Source organism: Balaenoptera ricei, unplaced genomic scaffold, assembly GCF_028023285.1.
Source record: "Balaenoptera ricei isolate mBalRic1 unplaced genomic scaffold, mBalRic1.hap2 scaffold_495, whole genome shotgun sequence".
In the NCBI taxonomy this organism is placed as follows: Eukaryota; Metazoa; Chordata; class Mammalia; order Artiodactyla; family Balaenopteridae; genus Balaenoptera; species Balaenoptera ricei.
In genome coordinates this window covers 74,667-95,225 of record NW_026777681.1, presented here as the reverse complement: position 1 = coordinate 95,225, position 20,559 = coordinate 74,667, and the positions used below count along the sequence as shown (strand labels likewise).

Sequence of the window (20,559 nt, the reverse complement as noted above, 5' to 3'; positions counted from 1 at the left end):
AAACAAGACCTGTATACATGCTGTCTACAAGAGACCCACTTCAGACCTAGAGACACATACAGACTGAAAGTGAGGGGATGGAAAAAGATATTTTATGCAAATGAAAATCAAAAGAAAGCTGGAGTAGCAATTCTCATATCAGACAAAACAGACTTTACAATAAAGAATGTTACAAGAGACAAGGAAGGACACTACATAATGATCAAGGGATCAATCCAACAAGAATATAACAATTGTAAATATTTATGCACCCAACATAGGAGCACCTCAATACAGAAGGCAAAGGCTAACAGCCGTAAAAGGGGAAATTGATGGTAACACAATCATAGTAGGGGACTTTTAACATCCCACTTTCACCAATGGACAGATCATCCAAAATGAAAATAAATAAGGAAACACAAGCTTTAAATGATACATTAAACAAGATGGACTTAATTGATATTTATAGGACATTCCATCCAAAAACAACAGAATATACTTTCTTCTCAGGTGCTCATGGAACATTCTCCAGGATAGATCATATCTTGGGTCACAAAGCAAGCCTTGACAAATTTAAGAAAATTGAAATTGTATCAAGTATCTTTTCTGACCACAATGCTATGAGACTAGATATCAATTACAGGAAAAAATTTGTAAAAAATACAAACACATGGAGGTTAAACAATACACTAATTAATATACAAGAGATGACTGAAAAAATCAAAGAGGAAATCAAAAAATACCTAGAAACAAATGACAATGAAAACACGACGACCCAAAACCTATGGGATGCAGCAAAAGCAGTTCTAAGAGGGAAGTTTATAGCAATACAATCCTACCTCAAGAAACAAGAAACATCTCAAACAAACAACCTAACCTTACACCTAAAGCAATTAGAGAAAGAAGAACAAAAACACCCCAAAGTTACCAGAAGGAAAGAAATCATAAAGATCAGATCAGAAATAAATGAAAACGAAATGAAGGAAACGATACCAAAGATCAATAAAACTAAAAGCTGGTTCGCTGAGAAGATAAACAAAATTGATAAACCATTAGCCGGACTCATCAAGAATAAAAGGGAGAAGACTCAAATCAACAGAATTAGAAATGAAAAAGGAGAAGTAACCACTGACACTGCAGAAATACAAACGATCATGAGAGATTACTACAAGCAACTCTATGCCAATAAAATGGACAACCTGGAAGAAATGGACAAATTCTTAGAAATGCACAACCTGCCGAGACTGAACCAGGAAGAAATAGAAAATATGAACAGACCGATCACAAGCACTGAAATTGAAACGGTGATTAAAAATCTTCCAACAAACAAAAGCCCAGGACCAGATGGCTTCACAGGCGAATTCTATCAAACATTTAGAGAAGAGCTAACACCTATCCTTCTCAAACCCTTCCAAAATATTGCAGAGGGAGGAACACTCCCCAACTCATTCTACAAGGCCACCATCACCCTGATACCAAAACCAGACAAAGATGTCACAAAGAAAGAAAACTACAGGCCAATATCACTGATGAACATAGATGCAAAAATCCTCAACAAAATACTAGCAAACAGAATCCAACAGCACATTAAAAGGATTACACACCATGATCAAGTGGGGTTTATTCCAGGAATGCAAGAATTCTTCAATATACGCAAATCAATCAACGTGATACATCATATTAACAAACTGAAGGAGAAAAACCATATGATCATCTCAACAGATGCAGAGAAAGCTTTCGACAAAATTCAACACCCATTTATGATAAAAGCCCCGCAGAAAGTAGGCATAGAGGGAACTTTCCTCAACATAATAAAGGCCATATATGACAAACCCTCAGCCAACATCATTCTCAATGGTGAAAAACAAACCATTTCCACTAAGATCAGGAACAAGACAAGGTTGCCCACTCTCACCACTATTATTCAACATAGTTTTGGAAGTGTTAGCCACAGCAATCAGAGAAGAAACAGAAATAAAAGGAATCCAAATCAGAAAAGAAGAAGTAAAGCTGACACTGTTTGCAGATGACATGATACTACACACAGAGAATCCTAAAGATGCTACCACAAAACTACTAGAGCTAATCAATGAATTTGGGAAAGTAGCAGGATACAAAATTAATGCACAGCAATCTCTTGCATTCCTATATACTAACGATGAAAAATCTGAAAGTGAAATTAAGAAACACTCCCGTTTACCACTGCAACAAAAAGAATAAAATATCTAGGAATACACCTACCTAAGGAGACAAAAGACCTGTATGCAGAAAATTATAGGACACTGATGAAAGAAATTAAAGATGATACAAATAGATGGAGAGATATACCATGTTCTTGGATTGGAAGAATCAACATTGTGAAAATGACTCTACTACCCAAAGCAATCTACAGATTCAATGCAATCCCTATCAAACTACCACTGGCATTTTTCACAGAACTAGAACAAAAAATTTCACAATCTGTATGGAAACACAAAAGACCCCGAATAGCCAAAGCAATCTTGAGAACGAAAAATGGAGTTGGGGGAATCAGGCTCCCTGACTTCAGACTATATTACAAAGCTACAGTAATCAAGACAGTTTGGTACTGGCACAAAAACAGAAATATAGATCAATGGAACAGGATAGAAAGCCCAGAGATAAACCCACGCACATATGGTCACCTTATCTTTGATAAAGGAGGCAAGCATATACAGTGGAGAAAAGACAGCCTCTTCAATAAGTGGTGCTGGGAAAATTGGACAGGTACATGTAAAAGTATGAAATCAGAACACTCCCCTAACACCATACACAAAAATAAACTCAAAATGGATTAAAGACCTAAGTGTAAGGCCAAACACTATCAAACTCTTAGAGGAAAAGAGAGGCAGAACACTCTATGACATAAATCACAGCAAGATCCTTTTTGACCCACCTCCTACAGAAATGGAAATAAAAACACAAATAAACAAATGGGACCTAATGAAACTTCAAAGCTTTTGCACAGCAAAGGAAACCATAAACAAGACCAAAAGACAAACCTCAGAATGGGAGAAAATATTTGCAAATGAAGCAACTGACAAAGGATTAATCTCCAAGATTTACAAGCAGCTCATGCAGCTCAATAACAAAAAAACAAACCACCCAATCCAAAAATGGGCAGAAGACCTAAATAGACATTTCTCCAAAGAAGATATACAGATGGCCAACAGACACATGAAAGAATGCTCAACACCATTAATCATTAGAGAAATGCAAATCAAAACTACAATGAGATATCATCTCACACTGGTCAGAATGGCCATCATCAAAAAATCTAGAAACAATAAATGCTGGAGAGGGTGTGGAGAAAAGGGAACACTCTTGCACTGTTGGTGGGAATGTAAATTGATACAGCCACTATGGAGCACAGTATGGAGGTTCCTTTAAAAACTAAAAATAGAACTACCATACGACCCAGCAATCCCACTACTGGGCATATACCCTGAGAAAACCATAATTCAAAAAGAGTCATGTACCAAAATGTTCATTGCAGCTCTATTTACAATACCCAGGACATGGAAGCAACCTAAGTGTCCATCATCAGATGAATGGCTAAAGAAGATGTGGCACATATATACAATGGAATATTACTCAGCCATAAAAAGAAATGAAATGGAGGTATTTGTCATGAGGTGGATGGAGTTAGAGTCTGTCATACAGAGTGAAGTCAGTCAGAAAGAGAAAAACAAATACAGTATGCTAACACATATATATGGAATCCAAGGGAAAAAAAAAAAGGTCATGAAGAACCTAGTGGCAAGACGGGAATAAAGACACAGACCTACTAGAGAATGGACTTGAGGATATGGGGAGGGGGAGAGGTGAGATGTGACAGGGTGAGAGAGTGGCATGGATATATATACACTACCAAATGTAAAACAGATAGCTAGTGGGAAGCAGCCGCATACCACAGGGAGATCAGCTCAGTGCTTTGTGACCAACTAGAGGGGTGGGATAGGGAGGGTGGGAGGGAGGGAGATGCAAGAGGGAAGAGATATGGGAACATATGTATATGTATAACTGGTTCACTTTGTTATAAAGCAGAAACTAACACACCATTGTAAAGCAATTATACCTCAATAAAGATGTTTAAAAAAAAAAAAGAAAGAAAGAAGAACAAAAAAACCCCAAAGTTAGCAGAAGGAATGAAATCATTAAGATCAGATCAGAAATAAATGAAAAAGAAATGAAGGAAACGATACCAAAGACCAATAAAACTAAAAGCTGGTTCGCTGAGAAGATAAACAAAATTGATAAACCATTAGCCGGACTCATCAAGAATAAAAGGGAGAAGACTCAAATCAATAGAATTAGAAATGAAAAAGAAGTAACTACTGACACTGCAGAAATACAAAGGATCATGAGAGATTACTACAAGCAACCATACGCCAATAAAATGGACAACCTGGAAGAAATGGACAAATCCACAATCAACACTGTGAAAATGACTATACTACCCAAAGCAATCTACAGATTCAGTGCAATCCCTATCAAACTACCAATGGCATTTTTCACAGAACTAAAACAAAAAATTTCACAACTTGCATGGAAACACAAAAGACCCCGAATAGCCAAAGCAATCTTGAGAAAGAAAAATGGAGTTGGAGGAATCAGGCTCCCTGACTTCAGACAACACTACAAAGCTACAGTAATCAAGACAGTATGGTACTGGCACAAAAACAGAAATATAGATCAGTGGAACAGGATAAAAAGCCCAGAGATAAACCCACGCACATATGGTCACCTTATCTTTGATAAAGGAGGCAAGAATATACATTCGAGAAAAGACACCCTCTTCAATAAGTGGTGCTGGGAAAACTGGACAGGTACATGTAAAAGAATGAACTTAGAACACTCCCTAATACCATACACAAAAATAAACTCAAAATGGACTAAAGACCTAAATGTAAGGCAAGACACTATAAAACTCTTAGAGGAAAACAGAGGCAGAACACTCTATGACATAAATCACAGCAAGATCCTTTTTGACCCACCTCCTAGAGTAATAGAAATAAAAACAAAAATAAACAAATGGGACCTAATGAAACTTCAAAGCTTTTGCACAGCAAAGGAAACCATAAACAAGATGAAAAGACAACCCTCAGAATGGGAGAAAATATTTGCAAATGAAGCAACTGACAAAGGATTAATCTCCAAAATATACAAGCAGCTCATACAGCTCAATATCAAAAAACAAACCACCCAATCAAAAAATGGGCAGAAGATCTAAATAGACATTTCTCCAAAGAAGACGTATAGATGGCCAAAAGGCACATGAAAAGATGCTCAACACTGCTAATTATTAGACAAATGCAAAGCAAAACAACAATGAGATATCACCTCACATCAGTAAGAATGGCCATCATCAAAAAAATCTACAAACAATAAATGCTGGAGAGGGCATGGAGAAAAGGGAACCTTCTTACACTGATGGTGGGAATGTAAATTGGTGCACCCACTATGGAGAATAGTACGGAGGTTCCTGAAGAAACTAAAAATAGAGTTACCATATGATCCAGCAATCCCACTCCTGGGCATATATCCAGAGAAAAACATAATTCAAAAAGATACATGCAAACCAGTGTTCACTGCAGCTCTATTACAATAGCCAAGACATGGAAGTAACCTAAATGTCCATCAATAGATGAAGGGATAAAGAAGATGTGTTTTATATATTTATACATATATATGTATACACACACACACACACACACACACAATGGAATATTATTCAGCCATAAAAAGGAATGAAATAATGCCATTTGCAGCAACATGCATGGACCTAGAGATTATCATACTAAGTGAAGTAATCCAGACAGAGAAAGACAAATATCATGATATCGCTTATATGTGGAACCTAAAAAAAAAAAAAAAAAAAAGATACAAATGAACTTATATACAAAACAGAAATAGACCCACAGACATAGAAAACAAACTTATGGTTACCAAAGGAGCAAAGAGTGTGGAGGAGGGATACATTAGGAGTTTGGGATCAGCCACAACTCTCAACAGCATGTTTGGATAGATGATTAGGCCTGAAGTGCTTAATTTGTTAAAAGAAAGGTATTAAACAACCATTTTATTAAGATATGAAAATGAGAGACAACAACAAGGAGAAATTTAAGTGCAAATTAAAGCAAAGACTACTTTAAAAACTTTAAGTCAGTAAATCTGCATGACAAAAAACTTGTAGAAAATCTAAGAACAGCATGATGCTATAGTAGTATCTCCTGAGCAAATGAGGAAGGTGATTTAAGAGACAGGTCACCTGCCAGAGCCACGTTTTAACACCTTATTTCTAGAACTTTTATTTAATGTTTATTCATCAAATTTCTATACCACTTATAAATTCTCTGAATACTTTAATAACTCATCCCATGCCTCAGTGTGTGAGTGTTTGATCTTACCAAAAACAGTCTTGCAAATCACAGTATTTTTCTGAAATGTAATCTCTAACCTGGGTTGGCAAGGGAAGTCCATAAGAAAGTTTAGTACTGTGGTTCCAAAAATAATAACAATAATAAAACAAAAAAAAAAATCACACGCAATTCCCTTTTAATGGTTTAAAGTCAAGCGTTCTTTAAAAAATTCTTTCATATCTTTTCAAAGTCCTAACAATAAAGGAAAATTCCTTTACAAATCCACCACTGTTTTGCTATAGACACTTGAACTGAGTGGGAAAGATGTGACAAGTCAAGTCAAGATATTGGTACACAGAGAAAACGAAACAATACTCCTACACCGCTGCTTTACTGGGGCCTGTTTGTGCTTAGGAGTATCACATCGATACCTTGTATTCCCGAATATTATACCCATCCTTCCTCTACGTTCTTATCATCAGGGATAAAACCTTGTCTTCAACTGCTTCTACTAACCTGCTCGTAAGAAGCAAACTTTCTCATCACGATACTCAGAACCCTAAATTCTCCCCGTTCTCCCTGCGTTATCAACCTATTTCTGGCTCCAGTATCTGTCACTTCCGAGAGCACATCACCTGCAATTCTTTTCTGAAAGATCAGGCTCTCTTAACCTCCCACTGTGTCCTAATAATCCATAAGCACAGGGGACACCCCGATATTTGTTTCCTCAACTCCTGGGCTGCCGTCATGATATCAAAACAATCATGCCCCATGAAACTTCATGCTGAGGTGTCATGGCAAGATCCTCTGCTACTTTGTAATTCTCATATTCAACATGTATTGATAGTTCAAAGTAGCAGAAAAGAAGAGGGGATGTTAGCTTCAAGCACTGGCTGGGCTCAGAAAGACTGTTTACTTTAGGTCAGAGAGAGTGCGTATTTACTGCAGAGAAGAAGGAACTAACAGAAAGTGAGCAAAGATTATGTGAAAGAAAATTAATGGAGACAGATTGCAGAGGAGGGAACCAGAGCTTAAATCTGTGATAGAAATAAGAAGTGAGCTTGGTGAAGGAGAGACAGTATCTCCTCTGAGTCAGAAGAGACAACAAGAACACAGGTAACTGCTGAGGTGATGAAGGTAACTGAGGGGTCCCAGCATAGACTTGGTTTCAGTAAAATGAGAGCAGGACAATTACACAGGGGTGGGGATTGGAGTGATGGAGAAAGTACTAAGGGACTTAAAAAAGAGACATACTTGTTCTGAAGAGAAGGAAACCAGAACTTTTCAAAGTCACAGAGGAGAAAAAGCAGCAGCTGTATTCTGCACAGCAGATATATACAGCCTTCACAACAGACTATCTCAAGGAAGCTGCAAGATGCCTAGAAAGTACAAAAATGATGTAAACAATGGTTCTGCTAAAAGTGACAATTTTGTCAAAACTGACTGGAGAGTGTGGCAAATGTTAATGGTGAAATATGGGGGATGGGTATAAGGAGGTTTACTATACTATTCTCTACTTTTGTGTACCTTTGGAAATATTTATAATAAAAAATGTTTTTAAAAATTGCCTAGCCATCCTATGACCTCAGGAGCAATGGTTATCTTCCTCAGAAAGCTCAACAACTTGCCAGAACTTTCCAGAAGGTTTTAGGAATTTCAGAGACACAACTGCATACGGATACATACACTCTAGAGGACTGCAAAATTCAATGACAGCGAGGCAAAAAAAAGTTTCTAGTTGACGAGGATCTGTCCCAAATTTGTTCTAAGGAGTGAGAAACACAAGTGAGCATTAAAATTAGGCTAAGTGTGTCAGGCGTGACAAACAGGGCCAGAAGATGAAAGCGATGAGGACAAGTATTTCAACTAAGCATATGCCTGAAGAACAATATTATAAAACTTACTTCATCTCCAGAACTTCCTCTAAGTGTTTTCTTCTCTCGGCCCGAAGGTTGGTCACATGAGTTTCCTTCTCTGCCAGTGACTGCTGAGTGCAGGACAGCTTCGCCTTCATGGACTCCAGCTCCTGTTTTACCTTCTCCATGGCCATCAGTAACTCCTCCACCTACGATCAATACAGAAAAGAGAGAAACTGAGCAGCTGGGTCAGGTATAGTCAGAGGAGCTGGGCAGTGGGCAACGCCTGGGTCCACAAAATTGAAGACACACCCATCAAAAATTCTGTACTCTCGCAGGATCAGACATAAATGGCAGTGAAAGAAATACATCTCTCATCTTCCCTCCACTATAATTCTTCTCAGTTTAGGTCTAAAAAACCCTCATTTTCTTTTTGACAAATGTAAGGGCATCAGAAGTAACAGTGTGCCAGAAACAATCCCTTCGAAGGAATTTATTTGGAAACAGTCCAGAAACTTCCATGGAAATAACAATATAATGCAGATAAAAATATAAGGAACAAAATCATAATAAATATTTCTAGAACGATTTTAGGAAATAAAAGCCATAAACCTGACTAATACCAGATGCAGAATAAACATAAATGAGTCATTTTTATTCGTTCAAACTAAGATTCTTCTGTTTATACCATTACAAAGAATTTCTTGTTAAAGAAACAGCTAGAATTCAATCGGATAATTTCCTGCTCTAAAGCTAGGTAGGTAGAGATTTTCTGAGAAAGGCAGGAAGAAAAGAAAAAATATATATGACCAGATAGAGAAGAGACAGAATGCTTTTAAAAGACCTGTAAAGGACTTCCCTGGTGGCGCCGCCCGCGAGGACCAGGACGGCCGTCCGCGCCGCCCTCCCTCCCTCCCCGGCCGCCGAGGCGAACCGCGGACAGGCCGCTGGCGGGGTCTCCCGGGCCGTGCGGGCAGCCCGAGGGCCTCCGGGCGGGAAGCCCACCTGTCCGCGGGCGCCAGCCTCCTCGGGGCGGCTCGCCCCGGGCTCTGCATGACTGGCCCCCTGAAGCAGCGGCGGAGGCGGCGGCCCACTGTTTGCACCGCACCGCCTCCTAGGGCAAGCGGGAGGAGACAGACGCCGCCCGCCCGGCGCCTGCCGAGTGCGCGTGTGCACCCGCGCCGGCCCACAGCCCAGAGCCCCCGCCCGCCAGCCCCCAGCCCCACGCCCGCCAGCCCCACGCCCGCCAGCCTCACCTACGGCTCCGCCCTGCCCGGGGGCGCGCTGCCGGGACCCAGCCAGGGCCGTGAGGAGGAGCGGGCGGAGGAGAGCCGAGGGGCCTAGCGCCAGCGACGGGCGGGAAGCTCCAGGCACCGCCCGACCCCGAGCTGCCGCCACCGCGGCCCTCTCACCCTGCTCAGGGATGCCGCTGCCGCCGCCGCCGGGGCGCCGCCGCCGCCGACGCCGCCGCCGCCACAGCTCGGCCGGGACGCCCGACGTCACCGCGCCCCGCCCCCTGCGGGATTCCCCAGCTCCGCCCCCGGCCGACGTCAACGCGAGCCCCGCCCCCGCGCGACCGCGCCTGGTCGGCGTCCCGCGGCCTCCTGGGAGTGCGACTCGGGCGCGCGCGGGCCTCGGGCACTTTCCGGGTGCTGTCTTTACTGTGATATCTTAGTTAAGTCTAGTGGGGTGTCCCCCCCTTTTTTTTAATTACTAAAGTATGTCATTGTGTTAATTCAACATTAATACTAGAAACAAAAGTGAAAATTCCCATAGCAACAGCTGCTCTTTTTCTATGCTACGTTTATGCTTTTAGAAGTAGTATAAGAGCTGTTAAATGTGCGTTTTGCACATACTGTGTAAAACACATTGATGGAGAAAGAGCAGGGAATGAAGTATTTTGGCTAATCAAATAATAAACAGTGTATTGATTATCAATGTTCAGAGAAATATAATGTAATAAAGTAGATTAAGCATAAAGGTTACGTGGAATATAGTTTACTTCTATGGCTTTTCAAAATGTGAGCCTGGAGGTGCTGATTCATTCATGTATTCATTCAACAGTTATTTATTGAGTATGGTTCTGGGTACTTTTTTTAGCCTTTGGGAATACAGTAGTGAACAAAGCTGACAAAAATTCCCACCTTCATGGAACTTCCCTTCTGGACACCTTCTTGGGAAATGAAGAGGAATTCAGCAAAGGAGATTAATAAGAGGTTATTGAGGGAGGAGGAAGACCAGGAGAGTGCGATGTACTAGAAATGAAGGAAAGGAAGTTTTCAAGGAGGAGGGAATGGTCAACTGTGTCATTGTTTAAAGATGTGTCAGACTGTTGGGTAAAAAAGAATTCTGCCTGATTATAATGCCTAATAACAGAGAAATGACTAAATGCTTTTTAGTGTGAGATGAGACAAATGTAAGAATCTTTCAGTTTTTTACTTCCTTTGACTGATTTTTAAAAACATATATATTTCATTCTTTATTCTTTTCAGAACAAAATATGCAAACTGGGAGTTTATACTTGTACTAAGGAGACGTATGACACTGTTGTTACTAATTATATGTACACTTATTTTTTTAATACATGTATCAAATCAGAAGTTATAAAAGTATACAAGGAAAAAAATAAGTCTCTTCTGTCCCATCCAGTTACTCCTGACGGCAGACACTGTTTCCAATTTGTTGTTTTTCCTAACCAGTGAAATTTTGTGCAGTAACACGGCATTTAGCTATTTTAAAATTGCATAAATATAACAAGTATTTTTATCCCCTATATTTCTTTTTGCAGGCTTAATATTTGTTTTTATAATTTAAGTCTAGCTACCTGCAGACCTTTTTTTTTTTTTTTTTTTAAATAACAGCTTTATTGAGAGACAATCCACATACCATACGATTCACCCATTAAAGTGTACAATTAAATTCTTTTGGTACATTCATCACCACGATCAATTTTAGAACATTTTCATCCTCCCAAAAAGAAGCCCCAAACTCATTAGCAGTCATTCCCCTGACCTTTGGTTTTAAAGCTCTCTTTTTTTTAAAAAAAATAATTACTTAATTTATTTTTGGCTGCGTTGGGTCTTCGTTTCTGTGCGAGGACTTTCTCTAGTTGCGGCGAGCGGGGGCCACTCTTCGTTGCGGTGCGCGGGCCTCTCACTATCGCGGCCTCTCTTGTTGCGGAGCACAGGCTCCAGACGCGCAGGCTCAGTAGTTGTGGCTCACGGGGCCAGTTGCTCCGCAGCATGTGGGATCTTCCCAGACCAGGGCTCGAACCTGTGTCCCCTGCATTGGCAGGCAGATACTTAACCACTGCGCCATCAGGGAAGTCCTATATGGGAAATTTTTAAAAATATTTCCTAGAAACCACCAGACTCGTTGGCCAGTGTCACATTGACAGTTAGAGTTGTAAAGGAGGATGGGTTTGGGTTTAGGTTTGGGAATGCGTTTATTACAACTGGCCCAGACCTCCACGCTTCATCCCTTAGGGTTAAAAGAGGGGCCCCCCTGCTCCCTAAGATCAAGGGTTCTCCACCCCAGCTGAACAAAATAGCAGTCTCTTAACGGGAAACAAGTGGGGATAGCGGGCAATGAATAATGGGCCACGGCTGCGGGTGATGGTGTCCGTTAGCTTTAAGGCCGCCACACAGGTCCCAGCAGTTTCTAACAGTACATGGGATGCCTATCACCCAGCAACCTTGACTGACTAGCAGTGACACCCTGGATGCTGTGTTGGGAAGTACCTACCAATGAAGTACTTGTAGGACCCCAGGAAAGAAGAGCTGTGCTTTACAGCACCGGCTATGACCCAAATAGCCAAGGAGGTAGCAAGCAGCATGATATCTGTACCGCAGATCTTTTCTTGTCGCTGGAAAGCCCCAGCCTGTGATGGCAATTCCTATTTTCTTCCCTCTGGAAGATCAGTCCCAACCGCACTACCCCTGCTTCTGCTTCCTCTGAGTCTGAATGTCATCTGCCCACATTGAGGAGGAAAGGAGGAAGCCCAGGAGAGGCGTAGGCAGGAGGAATCCCACATTCCTCCTGACATCTGATTGAAGCACAGGTAAAGTGAGTCTTATGCTGTCCTTACCGAGTTCTAAGTATGAGGGACTGTACTGCACACGCAACCCCAGAATAAGCACTGGAGATAAACCGACTTGCAAACTTTGTATCTGAAAAATCGCCTCAAATCTGAAATCACCAGTATTTCTACACCATTTTTAGTGTCTATTTTTACGAACCAGTTTTCGAAAGCACCATCAGCAACAGGTCTAGAGAGTTCCTTTCCAAACCTGAATATTTTTAAGCAAACTTTTCATCTTCCTTAGCTAGATGAGTTCAGGAAAAACATTTCATTGATTAAAAGGGCTGCATTACAAAGGTTTGCCCCAAGACAACACAAGCTCCTCGAGAGCAGGGATTTGGGGCTGGTTTGCTCAGTGTCCCCAGCATCTACCCCAGGTGTCCTTACATCAAAGCATTCCATAAATATTTGTTGAATTAATGCCGTCGCATGACCGGCCTTCTTGTGCTGTATGATGTGAACTGCGTGACTTTCCCCCTGAGGATTAAGATATTGATGGAGCATCCTTCAAGATCAATGGCATGCCCTAGATGAAAGATAGGGATGTGTAGGAGGAAACCTTGCCAGTCAAAGCTATCTATCTATTCAGTCTTAAGTGGAAACTCAAAAGACATGCACCACGGGAGCTGGTTGTAGGCCCAAAGTCACAGCTCTCCTTACAAGGAACTGTGTCATGCTAGGAAGTCACTTAACAATCATAGCAGACACGTACATAAGTGTCAGGCCCTATTCCCAGTGCTTTATGTAGATTACCTCACTTAATCTTCACAACAAGGCTATAAGGCAGATTCTGTTACCATCACGTCCCTTTAACCGATGAGCAAACTGGGGCACTGCGTTACATCACTTGCCCAGTGTCACATACAGAGCATCAGAGCCAAAATGTGAACCTGGCAATCCGGCGTAAGTATCCGTGTGAATAACATCTGCATTGTGTGGCCACCTGGGCCTCCCAGGACCTCTGGGATTTCAGTTTCCTCACTGTCTGGGGGGCGGGTGCAGACAGTGAGGAATGATGGATACATCAGGAGGCTATCAAACCTTCTCAGCTGCTTGATTGCTTTTTGAAAAGAAATCTTACTTGGCTAGTCAAATTCATAGAAACAATGTAGGATGGTGGTTACCAAGGGCTGGAGGGAGGTGAAAAGGGGGAATTGTTATTGAAAGAGACTAGAGTTGCAGTTTGCAAAAGGAAAAAGTCTGGAGATCTATTTAACACTGAGTATACTTAACACTACTGAGCTGTACACTTAAAAACAGTTAACAAAAGTTTCCAACTTATGTGTTTAACCACAGGAAGGGAGGAAAGGAGGAAAGGACAGAGGAAAGGACGGATGAAGGGACTCTTACCTGGCAGCTCAAGAAGTAAAACAGAAGCGGAACTGCTGAATCACTGGGAAAAGGAGACCAAGGTCCCAGCCTCTCGGCTTCTTTCCCCAGATCCTCCCACCAGAACAGCCCCTCGGGGAGATCATCAAAGCAAAGTTTTAAAACCACTAAACAGGACAACTTCTCAATTCTCTTTAAGACAATTTCAAAAGCCGTGGGTCCAATCACACTCTCAAAAGTCTCCAGCTGAAAAGCCCTCCTGGCCCCTCAAGGCCGAATCGGTTCACACTCACCACCATGGTCCTTGAGATTGTCCACAATGTAGCCCCAGCGTAAGTGTCCAAGCTCACAGAGCACCGCCGTGGCCCCCTGTACTCAGAGTTACTCATCACAGCGGTCTCTTGAGCCTCTGTGCGCTGCCTATTTCATCCTTGTTTGTGGAGTGAGAGCTGTGTGCTCACCCGCCACCCCAGCTCAGAAGGCTGTTTCTAGTCCCACCTTAGTTATGGGCGAGGCGCTATATCTATGCCACTGTCACCTGCACAAGGTGCCCAATTCCCCCACCTCGTCTGTTCTGGGGGCTTAACAAGTATCCAGGACTCTCAGATGGAAGGGTGGAGAGGGAGTAATTCAGAAGAGACTTAGGCACAGGGGAGCATGATGATACCCCATCCTTCCCTATCCCTCAACCAGGGTGCTGAGCCATGGTTCCTGATCAGGGAGAGAATGAATGCTGGGAAAGCAGCCAACGCCATAACCAACTTGTAGCAATGAGGGCCAGAGAACTGAGACGAAAGTACGTGGGGGCCATTGGCACATACTGTTCAGTTAAAAAAAAGAAAAGAAACCAGGAATGCTAACTAAAGGACAGAACGATTATCATCTTTGACTGTAAACCTCTCTCTGCATCATCCTTGGGTCCTAAAGCGACCTATTTCCATCACACGCACATTCCACCAGCAGCCGAAACTCACCTCAGCACCCATGTTATATTCTGACCCAGTTTACATGGAGCTGACTGAAAGGCAAAGAATAAGAAAATGAGGCATTTGAAAGGGAAATCCATGCTTCCTAGTTTAGAGCTGCACAAACTCCTTTGCCCACCATAGGAAGGGATTAGGTTACTCAATCCGAGTAACCCATTTCTCTTTGTTTGGGAACATGGTGATTCTATTCAGAGGGCATAAATAAGATAAAGGACCCACGCATACTAGATTTTTCATTTGGCAAGCAGAATAAAAATCTGAACCTATACCTGTGGGAAAGTAATCAATTTTTCATAGACTTATTATAGGCTTCACAAAATCTACTGCACACATATTTTTAAAAGTAAGAAAGTGGCTTTTTAATGATACTTAAAATACATGGCATGGCAAGAATTATTTAAAATGTGTTTCTGAGGCCTGAAGTTTGGTACTGCCTGCTAAAATATAGATGATTTGGATAAGGCTGTCTTCTCGGGATAAACGTGAGACCCAAGCGCATCTTATCATAAAGCTAATAGGAAGGTTGGTATTCAGGCAGTTAAGTAATTGGTATAAATCCTCCCAAGATATTAGATCCCCTGAACTCGCAACAGTTAGTGGTTGTTCATTGGCCTGTGTGCATTAAATAACTCCCCTTAACCCAGAGGCCAGCAATCCACTGTTCACATAAAGTCAACACAAAGCAGCGCAAGAGGAAGCAGAGCTGAATCCAATAGATACATGACCACGACTCACCCAACAAGTGTTTTCCGAGGAGCACGCCAGGCCTGGGAAAGTGGACACGTGATCCACGGGGTCTGGATGCCCAGTCTCGATCCAAGCAGATTGGCTCCGTTTTTATGAGCCATCAGCTTGATTGTCCACATTGGTGGGCATGCTTTTCGCAGGAACACATCTCTGTTCTAAGCGGAAGGCTATGCGCCTACACCTGTGACCAGCCCTGTATGAGGAGTGTACGTGCGTGTGTGCGTGTGTATGCGTGACTGAATGAATGATTTTTAAAATGTCTACATAAAGCAGATCTAATATACGAACATCTCCATTTACAAAAAGGCTTTCATTTTTTTTATCATGCAGCAAGTCACTGAAATATTACACTGTTTTGTGTCCAGCAACTCCCTTCAAGGAGCTATGAAAACATGAAGCATCACTGATGTCAGAAGTCACAGTCTAGCCGAGAAGACAAGTGACAGACCCGAAACAGAGACCACAGCAAATGTCTGACACCAAGTGTAAAAGCTTCAGGAGTTCACAAAATCCAAAGTCACTAAAAGCCCAAGTTGCTGAGAGGACTTGGAGCAGTGGGCGTTAAGAAGGGCAGCAAAGATGGTAGGCTTTAGATTACCAAAGGGACGGAGGTGGCGTTTCACGGAGGTACAAGAAGCAGAAGCAATGACTTAGAAGCAAAAAGAAGCCTTCTGTTTGCCGATAGCAGTGACAGCACCTGCCCTGATCAGAGCCACAGGAGACAGGGCTCATTATAGGGTGGGGACTCGTTATGAAGGGGTAACAAGCTGCCCAGAGAAGTTGATTTGTTACATTAGGGAGTCATTTTAGGATCCTGAATGGGAACAACCGGGTGTTCCTTCCGTATGGTGAGAACTCACCCCAGGATTCCTTTCAAGAGCACGCTCCCCTTGACATTGAGTTAATGATTTCATTTGCACTCAGCTTTCCAATATCCCACCTCAGTGGTTCCCAACTTATGGACCACAGAGTTATGGCAGAGGTCCTGAAGGCAGATAAGCACTGCCCAGAAACGACTTGCTCCTGGCATATTGCCGCTGTCTCGTTCTAGTATCTGTAGATACCATGTGAGCCATAAAACGCAAATTCACTCCAAAGCCACAGTCACCTGAGTTGCCCCAGGCGCCAGCCTATGGCTGCACATGGAGTCACTGTAACAGTAGCCCAGATGTCACTAGCTCCCACCTCCCTGCTGTTCATGCAGGACTTCAGCCTCCAGTAAAGTGCCCCTCAAGCATTCCTAGGAGTTCCCAGGGATTTGGTGCCTGAGCCTGCGAACAAGGCCGTCGTCCTCTCAGCGGCCACTGGGCGGCGATGGGTCCACACAGCTCCCTCTCCTGCGCCTTCAAGCACCCTGAGGCCTCCGCAGGCCAAACTGCAGGATGGTCCATATGGAGTAGGGGAAACATCTCATTCCTCCTGGGAGCTACCATTCCCAAAGCAGTCACACTGGTGCCATACACGATAGCTTACCGAGGGTATTTTAGAAAAACAACTCTGACAGTTGTTACTTACAGCCCTCAAGCTGTGAATGAAAACTGTATGTGAAGGTGAATCTAGCGGAGGTTGGGCAGGAAGAAAAATACCAGGGACAGAGCCCATGCCGTGCTCACAATCAACCTTCCCATAATGTGCTATCAAAATGCACATCATCCTGTTTGACCCAGCAAATCAAACTTCTAAGCACACAAGGAAGTGAAAAGTGTAGGAGGATTTTCAACGCAGATTATTTGCAAGAGTGAAAAAGGAGAAACACACATCTCCTAGTACAGAAGGGGTTAAATTATGACACACTGACAGGGTAGAATACAGGCAGCTGTTAAAAACGATGACATCAGCTTGGAAGTACCACTGGAGAGCTCTGCGATGCATCGTTAAGTGACACAATGCCAGTTAGAACAGCGCTCCACAGCCTGTTAGGAGGCGGGGTGAGCGGCGGGCAGGCCAGCGAAGCTTCATCTGCCGCTCCCCATCGCTTGCACGACTGCCTGAGCCCCCCGCCCCCTCCCCCGTGGAACCATTGTCTTCCAGGAAACCGGTCCCTGCTGCCGAACAGGTGGGGGACCGCTGAGTTAGAAGACGTTAGGGACAGCGTGATCGCATTTCAAAAGTGTGGAGGAGGGGCCGGGAAGAGGTACATATGGATATTATATGTCAGGAACAAAACCTATGGAGCTACTGACAACCTTTCTCCCTCATACCCATGCCTGAAGGGGAGTCTTTTTTTACCACCCAGATCCTTTATGGAACTGATCTGGGAGACAGTAAGAGAGATAAAGAGTCCTCAAATGGCCAGATTAGTCTTCATGAGAGGAGATGAAAGAGGAAGTAGTGGATGAGAGAGGCAGGCAGCCAGCCAGCCAGCCAACCAGGAGATGGAAGAAAAGAAGTACCTGGAGCTTTTAAAGACGGGGGAGGTGGAGGTCCTGGAGCAGCTACTGAAGACTTGGTGTACGGGAGAGAAAGCTGGGTGACGTAGGTTCAACATGTTTGGCCGTGTCATGTGCTGTGTGACCCCTCCACAGAGTCTACAAATACACCCATGACAAAGATCTAGAACACGCATGAGGTTTTGAGATCAGACTGGTGTTTCTTCCCCATGTTTCTGTGCTGCCCATGAGGTGAGAACAAAAGCTAGTTTAAGGTTGTACATGTATGAAAAACGCCAGGAAAGACACCCCAGAAATTGTCCCAGCGGTAACATCTGTCAAGGTTGATTAGGTACTGGTGGACTTTGTTACAACAAAAGTGTATCTCACATGTATAATTTTCATGGGCATGTATTTTACTTTCACTCAGGACAGGGGTTTGGGTGAGGCAAGCAGGGTGACTACAGTGCAAAACTGAAGGAGACACTGACTCTCAGCGTCTTGCTGGTTCAGAGCCGCATGTAAACACCCCCGTGAGGGAGTGCCTCCTTCACTTAGCGCCCTACCCACCCTGCTTGCCTCACCCCATCCTGGCTCTGCTTGCCTTGTTAATCACAGTTCTGAATCTCATTGAAATTCAAACTGGGATGCTATCTGCCACACACACTGCATACAGAGTACATTGCCATTCTGAAAGCACTTTCGTATATGTAGTTCACTGTCTCTTCATGACAATCTCAGAGGCAAATGAGACTAGTATTATAATTCCCATTCTACAGATGGAGACCAGAAAGGTTAAAAGACCTGTCCAAGATCACACTGCTCAGTGACAGCAAACTCAGTTCAGCTGAGTTTGATTACCATCCCCAAGTATTTCCATGACCCCACCCACATACAAAACAAACAAAAATTATCACTCATACCTATCAGGAAAACAATGAATCTCTGAAGTGAACCTAGCCCAGATATTCATGTCTCCCGTCAAATAAGGCCCGGCAGCCCCCATTTGCCCCCTTGGAAACCACGGAGGCAAAGCCCACAGAAGATGTAGGCCGGCTCTAGCCAAGACGGCGCCCCATGAGGAGCAGCCCCTCTGGATTCTCGAGTAGCAGCAGGTTTTCAGGACGAGCAGCAGGCCTTCACGAGGGCCTACAGGCAGGTCCGCGGCTGCTGGCTGGCACCAGGTGTGAGCCATGGGAACTCTGGGAGCTGGCAGGGGGGGGTGTGTGTGGGGAGCATCTGCACAGGAGGCATGAGCCTAAGAGAATCTCTCAGCATTGGACATTCCACAAGGCGTACATGCAGCTACTGGTGGTCGGCACTTCCGGGTTTTCGCCTTGAGGTGAGCGGAAAGGAATAACACGGCACCACTAGCCACCAGCCTGGAGCTCAACCAGCCGGCCTGGCAGCCTAGAAATTTGCTTAAGGAGTTAATCCAGGCAGACCCTGAACTACCCTGTTCATCCAGCTGTGTTTCAGGGCACAGCACGATTCCAACACTGCATGTAATAAAAATGAAGAATACCCCTCCCCCTGCCCTCTGCAGATTCGTTTTTCTCGGGTCCCACTGGTACTTTCGTTTAAAACTAAGTTTAAAAATAAAGAAATCAGCAAACCACACTCATTTGCCAAGTGTGCTTTTTTTCCTTCCTTCACAAACCTAAATCACACCTGGCAGAATTCACGCTGTTCTTATTTACCTGTTCCTCTAAGAATATGAATCCATTTCCCTCTAGCCTGGGTTTTAGGTACATTGTTTAGCCAAGCCTTTACCTCCCTCTTCTGTTAAAAAGAGGAAAACATACAGCAAACTCAAGTTCTATATCTGTGAAAATGTTAAGAGGAAACTACCCTAGGATGTTTACACAAGCTGTGTAAAGTGGCTTTAAAGAGGCTCTCGTATTCCAGTATTACCCATACTACATTCGAATTAATACTTCCCAGAAAAAGTAAACTTTAAATAAGATCCAATCAGGATCAACTGCACACCCACCTGAGTAGCTGAACAAAATCAATGGAGCAATTCTTTGGTCATCGGACTAAAAGATTCAAGATTGACTTTTTCCCCCTTTTAGTAAAATATGAAACTCCCTGGTAACCTGAAGTATTATTGGGTCCTGTATCTTGCAAGGATTTATGCGCAATTTATCTAAAAACTGCCTTTCAACAGCTACACGAATGGCTGAAATTGCTTGATCTCGCCAGGCAAAGAGTTTTTAAAAACATTAACCTCAGAAACAGAATATACGTCTGTCTCGTGCGAAGTACCAGAGTTTTCAATCATGAAATTAAATATTCCTTTGCAAACTCAGCTATATCCTAAAACAGCCAATGATAACCTCTTGCAATACTCAGCATTCTGTGGAGAACTGAGTTTCTAAAGGGCCGTATACTGTCCTGAACGTAATGGGAGATTCCTTTAAGGGAGTTTTTCCTTCTGAGGAAAACAGCTGTACACCGTGGACTACTGAAAAGCCCTGCTGGGCCTGTCTTATTTATGAGATGTTTCCACAGCGGGGTCTTCTGTGTTTACATGGCGCTGCTCCTCTTAGTGAGGGTGACCACTACCGAGCCTTGGATTAGGCTCTCAGCGTATATACACACACTGCCAACCAGGCACCATGACCCTCACTTCTCAGCGGAGGAAACAGTGTTAAAAGGAACTTACCCGAGGTGGCGAAGCTCGGGGAGAAGCGGAGCTGGGATGCAGTCCCAGCAGTGAAACCGCAAGGCCCGTGCTCTCCAAGGCAAACTCCGCCCAACCCCCCACCCCCACTGCCTCTTTGAAAACCTCCTCCTTACCTGGTAGGCAGGCACACCTGAGACCAGTAG

The 20,559-nt window shown here is 43.3% G+C and overlaps 1 protein-coding gene across 1 annotated transcript in view; it reads right to left on the bottom strand.

The window, feature by feature from the left end:
- The window catches only part of LOC132358888 (ELKS/Rab6-interacting/CAST family member 1-like), a 57,340-nt gene extending 41,863 nt beyond the window's left edge, over positions 1 to 15,477 (bottom strand). Inside the window, 3 exon segments of the mRNA XM_059912147.1 lie at positions 8,264 to 8,424; positions 9,472 to 9,731; positions 15,347 to 15,477. Of these exon segments, the coding sequence (XP_059768130.1) occupies positions 8,264 to 8,424; positions 9,472 to 9,731; positions 15,347 to 15,477 (552 nt within the window).
- Between the last annotated feature and the right edge of the window lie 5,082 nt (positions 15,478 to 20,559).